The sequence below is a fragment of the Pituophis catenifer genome, unplaced genomic scaffold (assembly GCF_029215685.1).
Source record: "Pituophis catenifer annectens isolate HBS135680 unplaced genomic scaffold, rPitCat1.0.hap2 SCAF_4, whole genome shotgun sequence".
NCBI classification, from domain to species: domain Eukaryota; kingdom Metazoa; phylum Chordata; class Lepidosauria; order Squamata; family Colubridae; genus Pituophis; species Pituophis catenifer.
The window spans coordinates 30,566,102-30,582,111 of NW_027256884.1; the positions used below are offsets into that span (position 1 = coordinate 30,566,102).

Here is a 16,010-nt window from a genome sequence, read left to right on the forward strand (position 1 = left end):
TTATAATTGTGTATCATTTTTAGAAATATATAAATTGATTAGAAGTAATAACTATGATTAATTTTATTAGCTTTATTTGTATTAGAGTGTACGACACTAAGGTGCCACACTGTTCACGCATTAATTTGATGTTTGTAAAAAAAATAAAAAATAAACTTTTTTTAAAAAAAGAAAATTTGCAAAAAGTAGAATGATTGGAAATCGATATTGCAAATTTTTTTTTGCTTTAAATCAAAAGATGTTGGGATATTTAAAAATGATTACTGTTCACGATAAGAGTTGCTAGCATAAAGACTATAATGCTGAAGAATACTATTTGAATACTAAATTTCATTCATATTATTTCTATAGGATGCCTTGCTGGAAAGTAGTAATTAGTGCCTTAACTAACATGTTATGTATAACTATTGTTTTGCCTTCAAAGACTGAAGCAATATATGGGAATGAATATAAATAGCCAGTTGCCAAGATGAGGAAAACAGGAAAGCTGCTTAATCTAGCAAAGTTTTTTTTTCCTTTCTTTTTTAATACAAAGGCTTCCTTCAATAGTTTAAGACTGGAGTTATTCTGGAATGAAGAAAACATATTGGGCTGTGTTATTTGTAATTTTGTTTAATCTTAAAATTCAATGGACTACATTAAAGTTGTCTCCCAGAAAGGAAGGAATATCATTCACTTTCTCCTTAAGTCCTGCAATTCTGAAACCAGCCTAAATACTTATAAGCCATAAGATGCAAAAAAGCTGCAAGAACATGGGTAGATACTGTAAGGAAAATTTTAACTGAAGACTCCTAAAATAGGTATTTGTTCATCTTCATTTATTTGTTCATAAGAAACTACATATCCCCTTTCCATTTAATACTACAAGTTCATGTATTATTGTATAGCTTAATAGCAGGTTTTTTAAAAAAGTAAGTTTATGATTATGTATTTTATACTGCAGAGAATGTTATAAAATAAATGTATCTTCATATTACTATCATGCTAAAGAGGCAAAAGAAAACATGGCACCAAAACTTGTACATGTACAATTCAAATATTTGTTATGCAATTTTCATTTTCATCAAACTTCACTAATATGGATAATAAATATATCTGTCCACATTAAAAAGTTACACCTCAAACCTTTACTGATATGAGGACATTGGGACCACCTGCTTCCCCTCTTCACGTGTCCATGAATACAGAATCAAGTTAATGGAGCAACCATGTTTATGTCTGTTGGGCATAGTGTCACAGAATATGCTCCAGCTAAAATGAGAAATACCACAAACATATCAAAATACTTTCCACTGTGGTTTATTTAACATTGCTTTCTATTAAAGTATAAACAACTTTGAATTTCAACTTTATTAGGGCAAACAAAGCATTTTGACTTACATTATTTTTCTTTGCTTTATTTCAGAACTGCAAGTTCATCCTTTTTACAGGAATAAATTAAAAATATAAAGGAAGGTACCAAAAATAAAGAGCCTTCCATTTCAGTTAAGTGGTAATAATGATTTAAATACTAAACTGTATTAGCATTATATGTTACCAAATGTTCACGTTAAACATTTTTCATGTCTAAACATGAAAAGTATCTTTAGTTTTAAGCGTAAAGTTTTAGATACATGTTCCTTGAAAGTATTCAAGGTAACGTATATATGGATTATCTCATTTTTTTCAACGATCCCAATGTACCAGATTTATATAACATGAAGAATTGGAAATGCACCTTGTCACTTTTTTTATTTTTAAAAGCCAGCATTTTTGCTCTTTGGCAAAACAATAAAAGCCAGTACCATAGTAAGTCAAGGTCAAACAGAATGCAGGGGTTCAATTAGCATAGCAATATTTCTGTACTGTTGACTCTTACTGACTTTACTGAATGCTTTCTGGTAAGTACCACCAGATTTTTAAAAAGCATGGGATTTGTACTTTGTATTGTCAACGTGTTTTATTCTTCATATTTGCTTACCATCTTGTATAATGTGACAAACTTATTATCTTCTAGTTTTCAAAATAGATGCCTAAATTGTCATTTCCACATGAGGATATTACTATCTGAATTTGAAAGCTAGAACAATCCAACCCTTACATAGTATCCTGCAATTATTAGTTATGACTACCAATTCTCAAGTTTTAAGTAAAATTACACAAGAGTAACAAAATTTATTTGCAAGTCAGACAATCTTCTATGATATACACTAGTGCCATTTATATAACTCCTATATTATCATGATAATTACTTAAAATTTATTAGCCACCCAAGTCTAGTGGGTTCTTGTTGTTTTGAACAGCAGTGTGTAAAATATTTCAAATTTGAAACTGGGGAGACAGAATTGAAAACTCTAAAATCAGAACATTTAATACTTTGAAAGACATATTTTCAGACGTCATATTTTAAAGCATTTTTAATTTGAAATGTGTCCATGCTTGCAACACACATGTAGCTGCTTACCAGATGTTCTAGGTAAATAAGAGGTATTGTTATTTATCTATATAGCACACAATATAAGAAATCTAAACTGCTTGGTTTCCAAAATAATGTCAGTGACCAGAGCCCAGAAGGAATGCATACAGAAGATACAAATTTTGAACTCCATGATTAAAACTTTTGAGTACAATTAGAATAAATAAATCTCCTGACTTAGGTTCTTCTGCATATTCAGGATTAGTGCTTTTCTACTTCCAACAATATTCTTTTATGACACCTGTTATGTAATGTAATTGTTATTTACAAGACTTGCAAATACCTTGATATGTGAGGCAAGTAATATTAATTACTGGCGGGTTTCTACTAAATAGCAAACTTTAAAAATATGTGGCCATATTCCAATAAAAAATGCTTCAAAAAGCAATTTTGTAAAATGAACCCGAGTGCAGCATCCCTCTTATCTGTTTCCCAGCAATTAGTTTTGAGAAGGATATTGCCTCCTCTGACCTTTTATCTTCAAGCAAACAAATCAAGTGGAAAGCAAAAGGAAAAACCATTGAAAAGTTAAATATGTTAAGCTGGTGCAGCCAATGAGCTTCCTAGTAATATTATACTAATAAGTGATATCTGAAAGATTCAACAGCTACTGTGCAAAATGTCCTGTTTGTTTTTATGTAAAGTAACTACTCTTCATAGTTAATTTTCATATCTTTGTAACATTTCTCTTGTTCTAAAGCTTTTAGTTTAAGACAGTATATCCTCAAAATAAATGATGGCTTAAATTTTAGGCATTCAGTTTTGAAAACATAAATGTCTTATTCTTAAAATATACAGGCACAGGGAAAAGAAGTTTCAAATAAACAAAGGGCAATATTTTTATGGCAATAAATAAAAGCGAAATATTTTTACCAAGACCATTTGTTGAAAAGTTTAAAAAAGATGCACAGGAAGATTCATGTATCTCTGTGTTGAGTTTCAATATTAGCAGATTAATTAAAATGGAAACCAAAGGGTTAAAGAAGCAGTGAATTCTCTTGCACTAAACTGAATTTATTCTTCAGATTAAATTATAACACACTATTTAATATAACTAGCTTCAAAAGAAAATGCTAATGTCATTTATATTATAAGCCATATAGCTTATACTCAACAGTTCTAGTGAACACTGCATCCATTTTGTCCAAGCAGTATGTTGTCACTGTGAGATTTTCTGAGTATTTTGCAGGGCATAACACCTTTAAAGAAAAAGTTAAAGAACAAAACTACAAAAAACTACTAAACATGCATGCCTGAAATTCCATCTTGGCAAATATCTAGATGGTCTGTCTTTTTTACAGTTATAGGCTATTAAAATTATTCATCTAAAATGCAATTAACTGTATTAACTTATATATTATACATACAATGTTTTCTATATGACAGACAGTTATCACTTTACGCACACTTACACAGGAATTCTAATTACCTCAATGAGTAAATGTGCAGTGCAAGAGCTAAAGGATGTATAAATATGTAGCGCTTGCATAGTTCAACATGTGTTAACTGAAATAATTTCTATGTTGTCTACTGTTCTGGATTTCTTTGTTAATACTTGAATTCACTGTTCTATGTTAGTTAACTAGACTCACAACTACTGAAAACATCCCCCAACCTTACTTACTCTGTTTGAGCTCCATAAGCCACAAGGGCATGTATGCATTCCATACTACCAGATCGGGCTGCTTTGTGAATAGGAGTTTCACCAACATAATCCTGTAGCAAAAACATAGCAAATTAATTTATGTATGACTTCAATGAACGATTCTTCGACTAAAGATAATAGAAATGTCATCTGAATAATACCACCTAACAAAGAGAAACATTCACAATTAATTTACTATGGTACAAAGTTGCATATAATTATCTGCTAAAAAAAAGCAGAATCGAGATGAACTGCCAGATTTGCTAATATGTCCCATTAATTTATATTCTGCCTTACTAATTAATTAACATTGAAGGCAGTTAAAAACTTAAGGGCAAAAATACAAAATAAAAGTAATGTTTAAATTATACATACTAAAACTATTAATATTTAAAGGTCTGATTAAAGGTATTATTTTTATATTAAAAATCCTGGAAGCTTCCAGATACTTTTCATGGATAGTCCTATGTTAAGTTCTTCTGGATCAAGAAAATACTTTTTGTAATTACCAACTTGTAATTGTTTCCTTTGAAAAGGAGACATGTCCCACTGACATGGAAACACTGATTATTTCCCTTAATCATATAATCAGATAGAACCAGTTGACTTGACTAACCAAGAGACAACTCAACATTATCATTATTATCATTAACAAATAGAAACAGAAAAGTTCCCCAGGGTATTTTGACATACAAAGCACTTGTAGCATATAGGCACACAATTTAATCAATTCATATCTGAAACAACACAGAGTAATCTATCTGTCGCAATGTGTTACATAGGATACAAGGTCTAGAATATGTCTTGCTCTTTAGGCGAGATGTGGTGGCAGGTATAAAATCACAATCTCAATGTAGAAATGAAATTTTCTAGGACAAGAAGTCTAGAATAACTCAACAGCACATTATTGTCCTAGCTAATGCAGAAAGCAAGTTTATTAAGAAGAAAGACAGATAATACATGAAAAATCCTTATGGGATGCCAACTATGATAACTTTCAAAATTGACTAATGGATATTGAATCAAAACAACAAAATGAGAATCATTTAATCTGCCATAATTCCTCTTCTTTACCTTCTAGATCATAGTTACAGCTGGAAACAAAATCTCTACAACACCTGCTAAATAGGTATGTATATTCAGAATTGTTTTGCATGACAGATGTTCTAACAGTAGGATCTTGGCGGACCACATTCATTGCCACATACATTACTGGTTAAGATAGCAATGTGAAAGGGAATAACAATCATCCTGTTTTCCTCTCCTTAAATCTCTTATCGCTGCTATTTACAGATAGTCCTTGATTTACCGTGGGCCAGAATGAATACTTTTATGGCCTTTGTAAAATGTCATGTCACACACACAAAATTATGTACCACATTTTGGATGCTTGGCAACTGCTTACAACTTTATGACTGGATGCAGTATCCCGAAGTCACATGACCACAACATGCAATTTTTTTTTTACTACTTTCAGGTAATAAAAAGTCCATTTGGAAGAATAGGTTTGCCCTTATTTAGCTTAATGATGACCACAAAAAATGTCATAAAACTGGATTCAGTTACATGGGTTTGTCAATTTATAACAGGAAATCTGATCCCAACTGCAGTTTTAGTCTATGACTAACTGTATCACTTGAAAGATATTTCCCAAATCATTGCATCTCATAATACCTTAAATTTTGGATTTTGGCTATGACTTGAAGCCTCATCATGATTTGCCAAGGCCATTCCATCTGTGTTGAACTGAAGTAACCTTAAAACTGAGAAGAACACAGCTGCAAAACTCCAAAACCCTTTAAAAATCAGGCAGTTTAACTGGATTTGCATTCCATTATAATTTTAGCTAGATTTCAAAAACTTTATTGTAATTCAGCAGCAGGTCTATCAAATAATTCTGTTAGACCTTCATAGAGATGGACCCAAGAACTGGGGATCATTTAGATGCCCACAAGGAAGGGATGAATATTGTTACAGCTATGTTTCAACATATCTGGGAGTCTATTTCCATGGATCATCATTCTTCATTATTCAGCATCCCCGTTTATTTTTTGTATTTTCTTCCTCGATGACATTGCCTAGAACAGGGGTGTCAAACTCAATCCCATCGCAGGCCACATCAGGAGTTTGTTTGCATTGGGGAGCCGGTGTGGCCGTTGCCTGGTCATCACAGCCAACTGGATGGGCATGGCCAGACCCGGGGCAGCAGGGGTTGGTCCCTCATTGTCTCTGAGATAGCCCTGTGGACCAACTACACAGCCTATTGCGGGCCAGATCTGACCCGTGGGCCACATGTTTGACACATCTGGCCTAATCTTCCAGCAGATGAAAAAATAATCAACAAATCACATAAAATACCATCTAATATAAGCTGTAATTCTAAGAAGCTTCAGGGCCTACTTTGGTTAAACTGTAGTGTTTAAATACTATGATTACCATATTTTTTGGAGTATAAGATGCACCTTTTTCCCCCCTAAAAGGGGGTGAAAATTTAGGTGCGTCTGATACACCGAATGTAGCCCAACCACTGGCCCCCACTCTTTGGCCTCTACCTCGCAGCAGTTACCTCCTTGCAAGCAAACAGCAAGAAAAAACAGCTCATTTCAGTTTCAGCACAGGCTAATTAGCACAAGTTGATTGGATCAGCCTCCCGACTCTCAGCTGATTTGCTCTCAGCTGTTTTGCGCAGGGCTCTGCTGCTTGCTGCAAAGGTAAATTGCTGGAGCACATTTTTTTTTCCTTGTGCTAAACAAGCTATGCTGAAAACGAAAATGAAAGTAAAGCAGGCTGTTTGCTGCAATGAGGCAAAATTGCTCAGAGGAAGAGGGAGATTTCTTTTTCTTCTTTTCCTCACCAAAAAAGGTAGGTGCGTCTTATATTCCAGTGCATCTTATACTCCAAAAAATACGGTACCTTCAGTGATACATTTGAGAGTTCTGGGTTTGAAATGGAAGCATCTTTCTGTATAATGCAGCAGACTACTGTCTATTTCAGATGCATGAAATGATTTGATAAATACAGTAAAATTAAGAAAAGTCGATTAAATCAGTACATCTGTTCAACTAAGCCTTTTATTGCTTACAATAGAATATGTTCCAATTTTAAGATTTAGTTTTATTCTGAACTAACTGTAGTTTTGTTTTTAGCTAATTTTTTCAAATATATTCAGGGTTTTAAGAAGACTTACATTCAATGTATATTAAAATAAAATATTTTTCTTCAGAATGTAAAGTTGAAAATGTTTGCATGTTCTGCATCTTCACTTGTGAACTGTGCTAAAAGAAGCTTCCACTCATGTTTCATAGAACGCAAATACAATAATCCTTTTGTTCACTGACCTATATGATGATTAATCAGCAGAGACTACATTCTAATTCAATATAGTTAGTAACTTCCATAAAGCACTGTAAGTCTAGATGTGCAGGTCTTGTTCCAAAACTGAGAACATGCAAGAGGGACACAGAACACAAATCCTCATCTCCAACATGCCTCAGAATCTGCAAACATGCAATGATTGCATGAAAAGAACTATATCCAAAAGCAATAATAGAACTTCTTGAATTAGCATTGGATCACAATTTTAGAATAGCATTTAGAACGTGAAAAAATGGTGTTACCTGCTTGTTTATGTTGGCCCCTGATTGAATTAACCAGTTGAGACACTGAGGATGTCCTCCAAAAGAAGCAATATGGGCTGGTGTTTGCGCAAAACGTGTTGTACATGCATTTACAGTCGCTCCAGCTCTCACTAACTGAATTAGACATTCCAGCTAAAAAACAAAGGGAAAAAATTATGTTTCAGCATATGTTAGTGACTTCATATCACATATCAGTATTAGCTGTTACATTCTACAACCAACACCTATACACAAAGCCTTTCTATATGACATTTGGATAAAACAAGTCACTTTCTTTTTGTCCCTTTGAGTCAGGATTGACTCCTGGAAATGGTTTGCCACTGCCTCCTTCCTAGGGCAGATAGAGAACAACTAGCCCAATGTCACCCAGCTGGTTTCTTGTCCAAGGGAGAATTAGAACTCAAGTCTTCAATTTCTAACCTCATGCCATGATCACTATACCAAACTGGTGTTTTACAACAGTACGACTCTGGTTTTTATAGCTCTTGTTTCAGGGATGGGTTTCACTTACCTTTACCATTGGTTTGCCCCGCACGCCTGCTGTCCACGCATCTGCCTGGCCTTCCACGCATGCGCATTGCTCACTCACGTGCCTTCCGCGCATGTGCCTGGCCTTGAAAATGTGCCTAAATAGCATGACTTGGAGTCAGGGCAGGTGGGCGGGCCCACCCGCGATCGCCGCTACCAGTTCGCCTGAATCAAGAGTGAACCGGCAGAATACCACCTCTGTCTGGCTTCCTAGATGTTCTATAGTTTATAGATTTTATCTTACCCAAAATAATGTGACCATATTTGAGATAAAACTGGGTTTTCCTGACACTTGTGACATACTGGCCATTGTATATAAAAAGCATAATACATGAATATGATTAGTCTGTAACTACTGTGTCTTTGTAAAAGGCACTATATGAAAATATTGATCAAAGCTATGATAATCATGGAAGTTATTATCTGTGGACATTCTGGTAATGTCCACTATCATACGAAAGCTAGTCAGACCCTACATAAACTTATTATACATTAGAATGAAGACCCTTTAAGCAGCTATATGTCAACATCAGAATACAATTCCCTCTTATACCCATTATTTTCTTTTCTAGGTCTCTCCCACATTTTAAAAATTACCATATTTTGCACTTCTAAGACTTAACTGGAGGGAACACCTGAATTCTAAAGCAATTAGCGTTTTCACTCTGGTAACCTCTAACATGGTTAGACAGGATTATAACCCCCAAAGGAACAAGCTTGTGATTCAGGAATGCTCCTGGACTTGTAACTCCCATCTGAAATGGAGGCCATGACCTGAGGGACCTTGGCCCAACTTCGGACACAATTATGATCACCTGAAAGTATCCCTTTGGTGACCCATATTCTCATGATCATGCAACTGGACTAAACCCAACATGTTCTAACGAAAAGGACACAGAAACTATAAATGTCACAGAATGTAAAAGCCGGACTACTGGATGGTGGACTCCATAGCTATTGGGAAAGCCCAGATTGTGGGAAGGAAATATTTTAAAAACACTTTGTCTTTATCTAAGAAATCAATCTGACAATTTTCAACATTATTTTTGATGTTGACTAGTTTTAGATACCTTCCTGAGATGTGGCTTTTGCAGAAACACAGGCCTGTATTATTACTGTAGAATATCTATTTTACAATCACATTATCTTTCAAACTTCTGAACCCATTTTAGATCTGATCATTATCTACAAAGATCTAGCTAATATGCCACTGAATTATTTTAGGGCCAAGCATGTTGAAAACGATCCTGCACAGCCAGTAAAACAAATGATTTGTTTAAGCATCCACTTCCTCTCCCCCATCCCCAATTATGAAAGAATGTGGGTCAGAGGATAGTCTTCTTGCTGGTAAACCTCTTATTGTGGAACATGCTGCCTGGCTACTTATGCCTGGTTTTTAAAAAATCACCCAAGACGTTCCTTCCTTTTAACTAGGCGTTTGATGATTTTGAAAAACACTTAGACAGATGTTAATTATATTTATACAAGCAAAAAATCCTGTATATCATAATTTCCTAAAATAACTTTGCCTGAGATGCTAATTAATATATATTCTACTAAAACAAAGATAATCCAAGATGCACTGTTGACATCGAGACTAATCTCCTTACCCAATTAAATCAATTAAGCATTTCATTCTATTGTTTGGTGAAATGGATGAGATTCTAAAAAAATGGGTTACTGATCAAAGATTTCCTTAATTTTATCAAAGTTACTAATAATGCATTTTTAGATTGTAGGTAGGAATAATAAACTTAAAAAATATATGGTAGCAGAACTGTATTTGACAGTTCTGTTGACTAGACAGTAAACAAAAAGAAATTAAAGAGTTAAGTGCATTTATAAATCTATAATTTTTAAATATTTAATGAAATGTAAATCAATTTAGAACTTCTTTAGGTAATTACATTTTGAAATAAAACTCTTCGTTATGCATTTAGGGTAAAGAACAAAAATATAATTAAAATATAATGAACTATTAATACATATGCAAAAGTTCATTAATGGTAACTCAAGATAAACTTCACCCAATACCTGGTGCCCTACCAAAAACAAACATTGAGACATGCAGGGATGAAGAATAAGTGCTTCTGGAACATTCTTAACCTCCTTCAGCATTTGCTTCTCCAACTTACATATAGGTTAAAAAAACTATCTGGCAAAGAGCAAATAAATATTTTATTCTTTTGGGCAAATAAAAAGAAATATGGGTTGGTTATAGTTCTGAATGTAAAATCAAATTCAGTACATCTGATTCCAGGAAAGGAAGCTAGAATTCAATAGGGCATGATTTGGGGATGGTTTTTTTTTTAGTGGGGGCTTTGGGTGAACATTGACTTCTACCAACTGCCTGTGGAAAAGTCCCTGCAGTATTTTTCTGGCAAAATTTTCAGAAATGATTTGCCCTTGCAAACCCTTGAGAGAATGAATGGCTCCAAATCACCCAGCTGGCTTTGTGCCTAAAATGGGAGATCTCAGAGACTCCCCGTTTCCAAACTGGCTCTCTTATAACTCAACAGTATCACCAGGAGAAGTTGCTTTACAGATAGTCCTCGACTTAGCATCACAATTGAGCCCAAAATTTCATTTGTTAAGTAAGACATTTGTTAAGTGAGTTTTCCCCCTTTTTCCAATCTTTCTTGCCAGAGTTATTAAGTTAGTAAGAAGGCTGTTAATGAATCTGGCTTCCACATTGACTTTGCTTGTCTGAAGGTCGCAAAAGGATGTGACCCCGGGACACTGCCACTGTCATAAATATGAACCATTTGCCAAATAACTGAATTTTGATCATGTGTCCAGGGGATGCTGCAACTGTCATATGAAAAAACAGTCGTAAGTCATTGTAACTAAATGAACTGCCGTAAATCGAGGACTGCCTGTATATCTCCCTCATCCAGGTGCATATGCCCTCATGCAAAACTCCCTAAAGACTACCAAATAAACAATTCATGTAAAAGATCTTTGAGGTACTGCAGAAGACTGTATCTCACGAGGCAACCTCTGAAAATAAAAGAGAAAGCTTAACAGTAAGAGGGGTGGAGTGCCCTAGCCCCACCCTCAAAGCACTTCTTGACTTTTATGACCTGTTTACATTGGCTATCTTTGAGAAAGTCAGCAAAGGTGGGGAACAAGAAATACTGTTGAACACAAAAGTCAGTCAACTAGTAGCAAAAGGTCACGTTTGGAGACGGTGAGATCGGAAAAGGTGGTAGGCTTCATCCTATATATAACCAGGGGTGTTCTTGAAGGGAGTTTGGGGACACTCCTCTCTCCGTTGTACTTATCATTTTTATATTTTGCTTTTTTAATGTTTTACTGCTTTTATCATAATTTTTTGATCTTGTAAACTGCCCAGAATTGTTGAGAGTCAAGTAGCAGGAAGTTTAATCCATTACTAGACAATCTGTGCCCCGCTAGGTCATTTCAAAGGTATTTTCCTTGCCAGATTCCTCAATGTCTTCAACAATGACAGAGCTTCTAATGTAATGCCTTCACTGGAAAAGTTGGGGTACATCTAGAGATGTATCTGCTTTGAAAGTAATTAATGTTAAACTGTATAGCACAGTCAAACATGAGCACAAGAAATGGTTTATGACATTTCGTATGTCACAAATTGGTTTTGTATGTCATGAAATGTTCTATAAAATTTGCCAAATTTTAATTCCATGTGGGTCCAAGATTCTGAATTCTAAATTCGCCAATTTGAGGTACCTTGGTTCAAAAAAGGTTGCCCTGTGGTGTACTGTTTCACCCAGCTAATTGGAATCAGAATTTTAGTAGGTTATAGATTATTCTATGTTCCCCATCTCAATATATAGCAAGCTGGGGTGTCACTTTTCAGCCATCCTGGTCACAAGACTGGGAAAAGGAGACAATGTTGAAGTCTAGGAACCACAGATGATCTGGTCCTGATATTAAGTGGTGAATTATTCAGTTTTACATTTGTCAGTCAAGGAGCTTCCACAACCAAATGTATGCCCAAAACTTTTGAGACCTGACAGCTCAAACAACTTCTACAAATACTGGGCATATTGTACAGGTAATCATAACTACCAAAGATAATCACTGTCTGGAGAGGAAAATCTGAAGAGTTGAAAGGCACAACACTCTTAACAAGCAGACCATGTGGGAATGCGCCTATGGGAGACTACCAAATGAGGCAACCCATATGTGCAATATTTATATTTGTATGTTAGTCCCTTCAAAATAATAAAAAATTAAGAAAAAGGGCAGGACCTGCTTAACGTCTTAAGTGTAAAGAAACCGTCAGAAAATCAAATTCATAGATTAATTCCTCATTCAGCCTTGAATTACACTTCGTTCCGTTTCTGCGATGTTCCTCCCAAAATAACCCTCTTGTGAAAAGTGAGCCTCCACATGATCTTTATTCTTAACTCTCCAAATCCGAACACAGGTATATTAAGGGGAAAAGATGGGGGCATTTGCAACATGCGCCCAGCAAAGCGAATGTTCCCCTTCACCACTGGATCTGCTCTCTTGCTCCGAGAGTGCAATTTTGCACCTGGAGAATTAAGATGCCTTTATTTCGTCCCGCCGTTGGTAGTTGCCGACAACAATTGCAAACAGATCTCAGGCAAGATGCGTGCATAGTATGGCGGCTCTACTCGGCCGTTTCTTCACCGACCACACCGGGGCGAGCAAGGCGGGAGAAACCCTTTAAGATGGCGGCGGCGGCGGCGGCGCGCTTTCGCCCCCGCTGCTTTCGGAAAGCCCCGGAGAAAACCGCAGACTACCTTCCCCCCGAACCATCCCTGGACGCCGGATTGCTTCGAACGCGACCCCTTCGGGCTCTCGTTCTCTCACCTTTCCGAAATGCGCGGCCCAGTGGATGGGCGTCCACCCGTAGAAGGAGTCCTCGACTGCTAGGCTTTCCCGGGGCGCGCTCTGAAGCAGGGCGCACAAGGCGGGCAAGTCTCCGTCGCGGCAGGCACGGTGCAACGGAAAGCGGAGAGCGAGCAGCTCCTCGCTGGAGAAACCCGCGTCCGGGCTGGATCCCAGCGACATGGCGATCTCAAGCAACGCGCAGGCGAAGAATCAAGGCACGGCCGGCACTCGGCAGCTGGGGCTTTTAGCTGTGGAAGAAACCACCCTCCGCAGCGGAGCTAAGAAACCCTCGCCGCTTCCACACCGGCCCAGCAGCCGAACACAAAGAAATCGAGGCGGGCTTGCAGGAACCCCGCCCCGGCGAGAGGCGGGACCTGCACTGGGCCTAAATTCCGAGCGCGACTCGGTGGGAGGAAGCGGGGGTGGCATTCAAGCTTTAAGAACAGCTGCCTCCGACTGCTTTGCTTTCATATCCCTAATTCCGGCTTTAAAACAAACTCCTCGCTCTCAGAAGACAAGGATGAATCATAATCGGCTTCGAAACTGGGACTGCAACCTGGCTAAAGGGAAGCGGCTGGAAATTCGAGCGCCTTCTTTCTTTTTAGGCGGGGCTTCCCCATCTGGGCTGCAAAATATAGCAGACCAGCAGAGGTTGGTCTGGCTGCTGTTTAAGTGGCCTTCCTAATCGCTGCACCTCGGATCCTGTCGGCGTACTTTTCGTAAATTGATGGTTGGATATATTGTTATTGCCTCAATAGCTGGGCCAGAAAGATTGTCTATGCAATCGGATATTTTTTTCTTCAAGTCCTTATTTTGTCTGAAATAATCAAATCAAAGTTACATTAACTGGAATTTTCCATGAGTCCGTGAGATATAATACACTGTAATAAATAGATTTGCCTAAATGGCTGCAAGACTTTTGCTGCAGAAGTCTGTCAGGGTTAGTCCTTGGAAACTGTCCTTAGAAGTAATTCGCATAGCTAGATTTTATACATCCCATGACATAGGATAATTTATTTTGTTTTAAATAAGCCATAGACAAATTGTAACTTGGCTTTCATGCATACAGCAATTGTGGTTTGCAAATCATTGTTCATAACCTATGTTGTCTACATCTTGATATATACTCCAATTCAGGGGTGAAATCCAACAGGTTCTGACAGGTTCTGGAGAACCAGTAGCAGAAATTTTGAGCAGTTCGGAAAACCGGTAGTGGAAATTTTAAGTAGTTTGGAGAACCGGCAAATACCACCTCTGGCTGGCTCCAGAGTGGGGTGGGAATGGGGATTTTGCAGTATCCTTCCCCTGCCACGGCCACCAAGCCACACCCACAGAGCAGGTAGTAAAACATTTGGATTTCACCACTGCTCCAATTGTATTTAGAATGGGCACATAGCCATTTTTATGAATAAAGCTAATTAAGGTTTTAAGGACTATCGCCTGTTATCAGATGGTTAAGACTGAAAGCATATGGATGCTTTCTGTAGAGTATACCCCTACTCAAAATATTGAGATTTGTTTCTGAGTCAGTGTGGAAAAGATTGGAGCTAAGTGCCCAGCATTTCTCTGTTTTCTATCAGTGCAGCAGACACTTGAAATACAATAGTGTTTAATGCAACCCATGATGTTGCTCATTTGCCCCACCTACATATACACTCATGACAACATCATTTTAAATAAGCTAGAGGTAAGTCTTAAGGTTACATGAGAGTTCCAGAATCCTCCCAAAGGCATCAAGTTGTATTTCATGCTATTAAATGATTAAATATAAAAACAAGCAATTTTAGTCATGTGAATTTTGTTGTACTTTGATGAACTGAAAATATCATTAAATAATGACTTCTTGTCTTGACTCCACTTCCTATTTTGGCTAATAGGGCCTTGCAAGTCCCTCAGAGGTAACCTGAATACTATACTTATGGTATAGATAGAAGATAGACAATGCAATGTAAGTACTTCCAGACATATCCTTATTTTCTTGACACTGCTTGCAACATTTCTTAAATGGACAACGCTAATGGCTGTTGAAAGAATTATGGAGTTAATTAACATGAAGTACTTTTGATTCATAAAACAACATGGCCTTCAAAAATCTCAAAGTCTGATGTGTATTTACTGAAAAGCAATTTATTAGATGTTTATCCCACCTTAATTACTTTATAGTTTAAGTAACTCAGTGGCAAATGTACATAATAATTCCTCCTCCTATTTTCTTCACTTGTGAGGTATGTTGGGCTGAGACTAACTCGCCCAAGGTCATCCAGCTGGTTTTTATGCCTGAGGTGGGACTAGAACTCTCGCTTTCCTTGTTTCTAGGCCAGCTCTTTAACCACTAAAATGGCGCTCTGTATGCCATTTTCCTCTAGGAAATTTGTGCTTCGGTGTAATATCCTTCTGCCCCTTAGCAAGTCAAAAGCATGCTAATGCGAGAGGATTAAATAGGAATCACTTTTGTGGGAAACAGCAGCATTTTGTGTGGCTGCTCAAACCCCTGCCCATGGTAGACCTGCCAGAATGTGACATCTGACTACAAGACAACATTAATGGTGAAAGAAGACCCTGGATTCTGCTACTTGTCTTTCTAGTGCAGAGCTGCCGGTAGTTCATCCCTTGTGGTTCACCATGGATAAGCATGAGTGTGAACTAAACGCACAAGCACTCTTTGGCAACTAAACAACTACTATGTACTAATGTTGTAGTCTCCTGGATAATTGTAACATTGCCATACCCTGAATCAGGGGTGTCAAACTCGATTTCACTGAGGGTCACATCAGGGTTGTTTGACCTCGGGGGCCGGGAAGGGGCCAACTCCATATCATTCATGTCGGGGACGCCTGTGGTGGCCCGAGTGCTCTGCCAGTGAAAACGGAGCTTGGGAGGGCCGTGTGCGGCCCTTGGT

The 16,010-nt window shown here is 37.3% G+C and overlaps 1 protein-coding gene across 2 annotated transcripts in view; it reads right to left on the reverse strand.

The window, feature by feature from the left end:
* ANKRD10 (ankyrin repeat domain 10) overlaps window positions 1-13,407 on the reverse strand; it is a 30,017-nt gene extending 16,610 nt beyond the window's left edge. For both annotated transcript variants that reach the window (XM_070943141.1, XM_070943142.1), the window contains exons 1-3: window positions 13,091-13,407; window positions 7,718-7,870; window positions 4,080-4,171 (exon numbers count right to left, since the gene is read on the reverse strand). In XM_070943141.1, coding sequence (XP_070799242.1) covers window positions 4,080-4,171; window positions 7,718-7,870; window positions 13,091-13,291 — 446 coding nt within the window. In that variant the 5' untranslated portion in view covers window positions 13,292-13,407. The remainder of the gene's footprint in view (window positions 1-4,079; window positions 4,172-7,717; window positions 7,871-13,090) is intronic.
* Window positions 13,408-16,010: the final 2,603 nt, after the last annotated feature.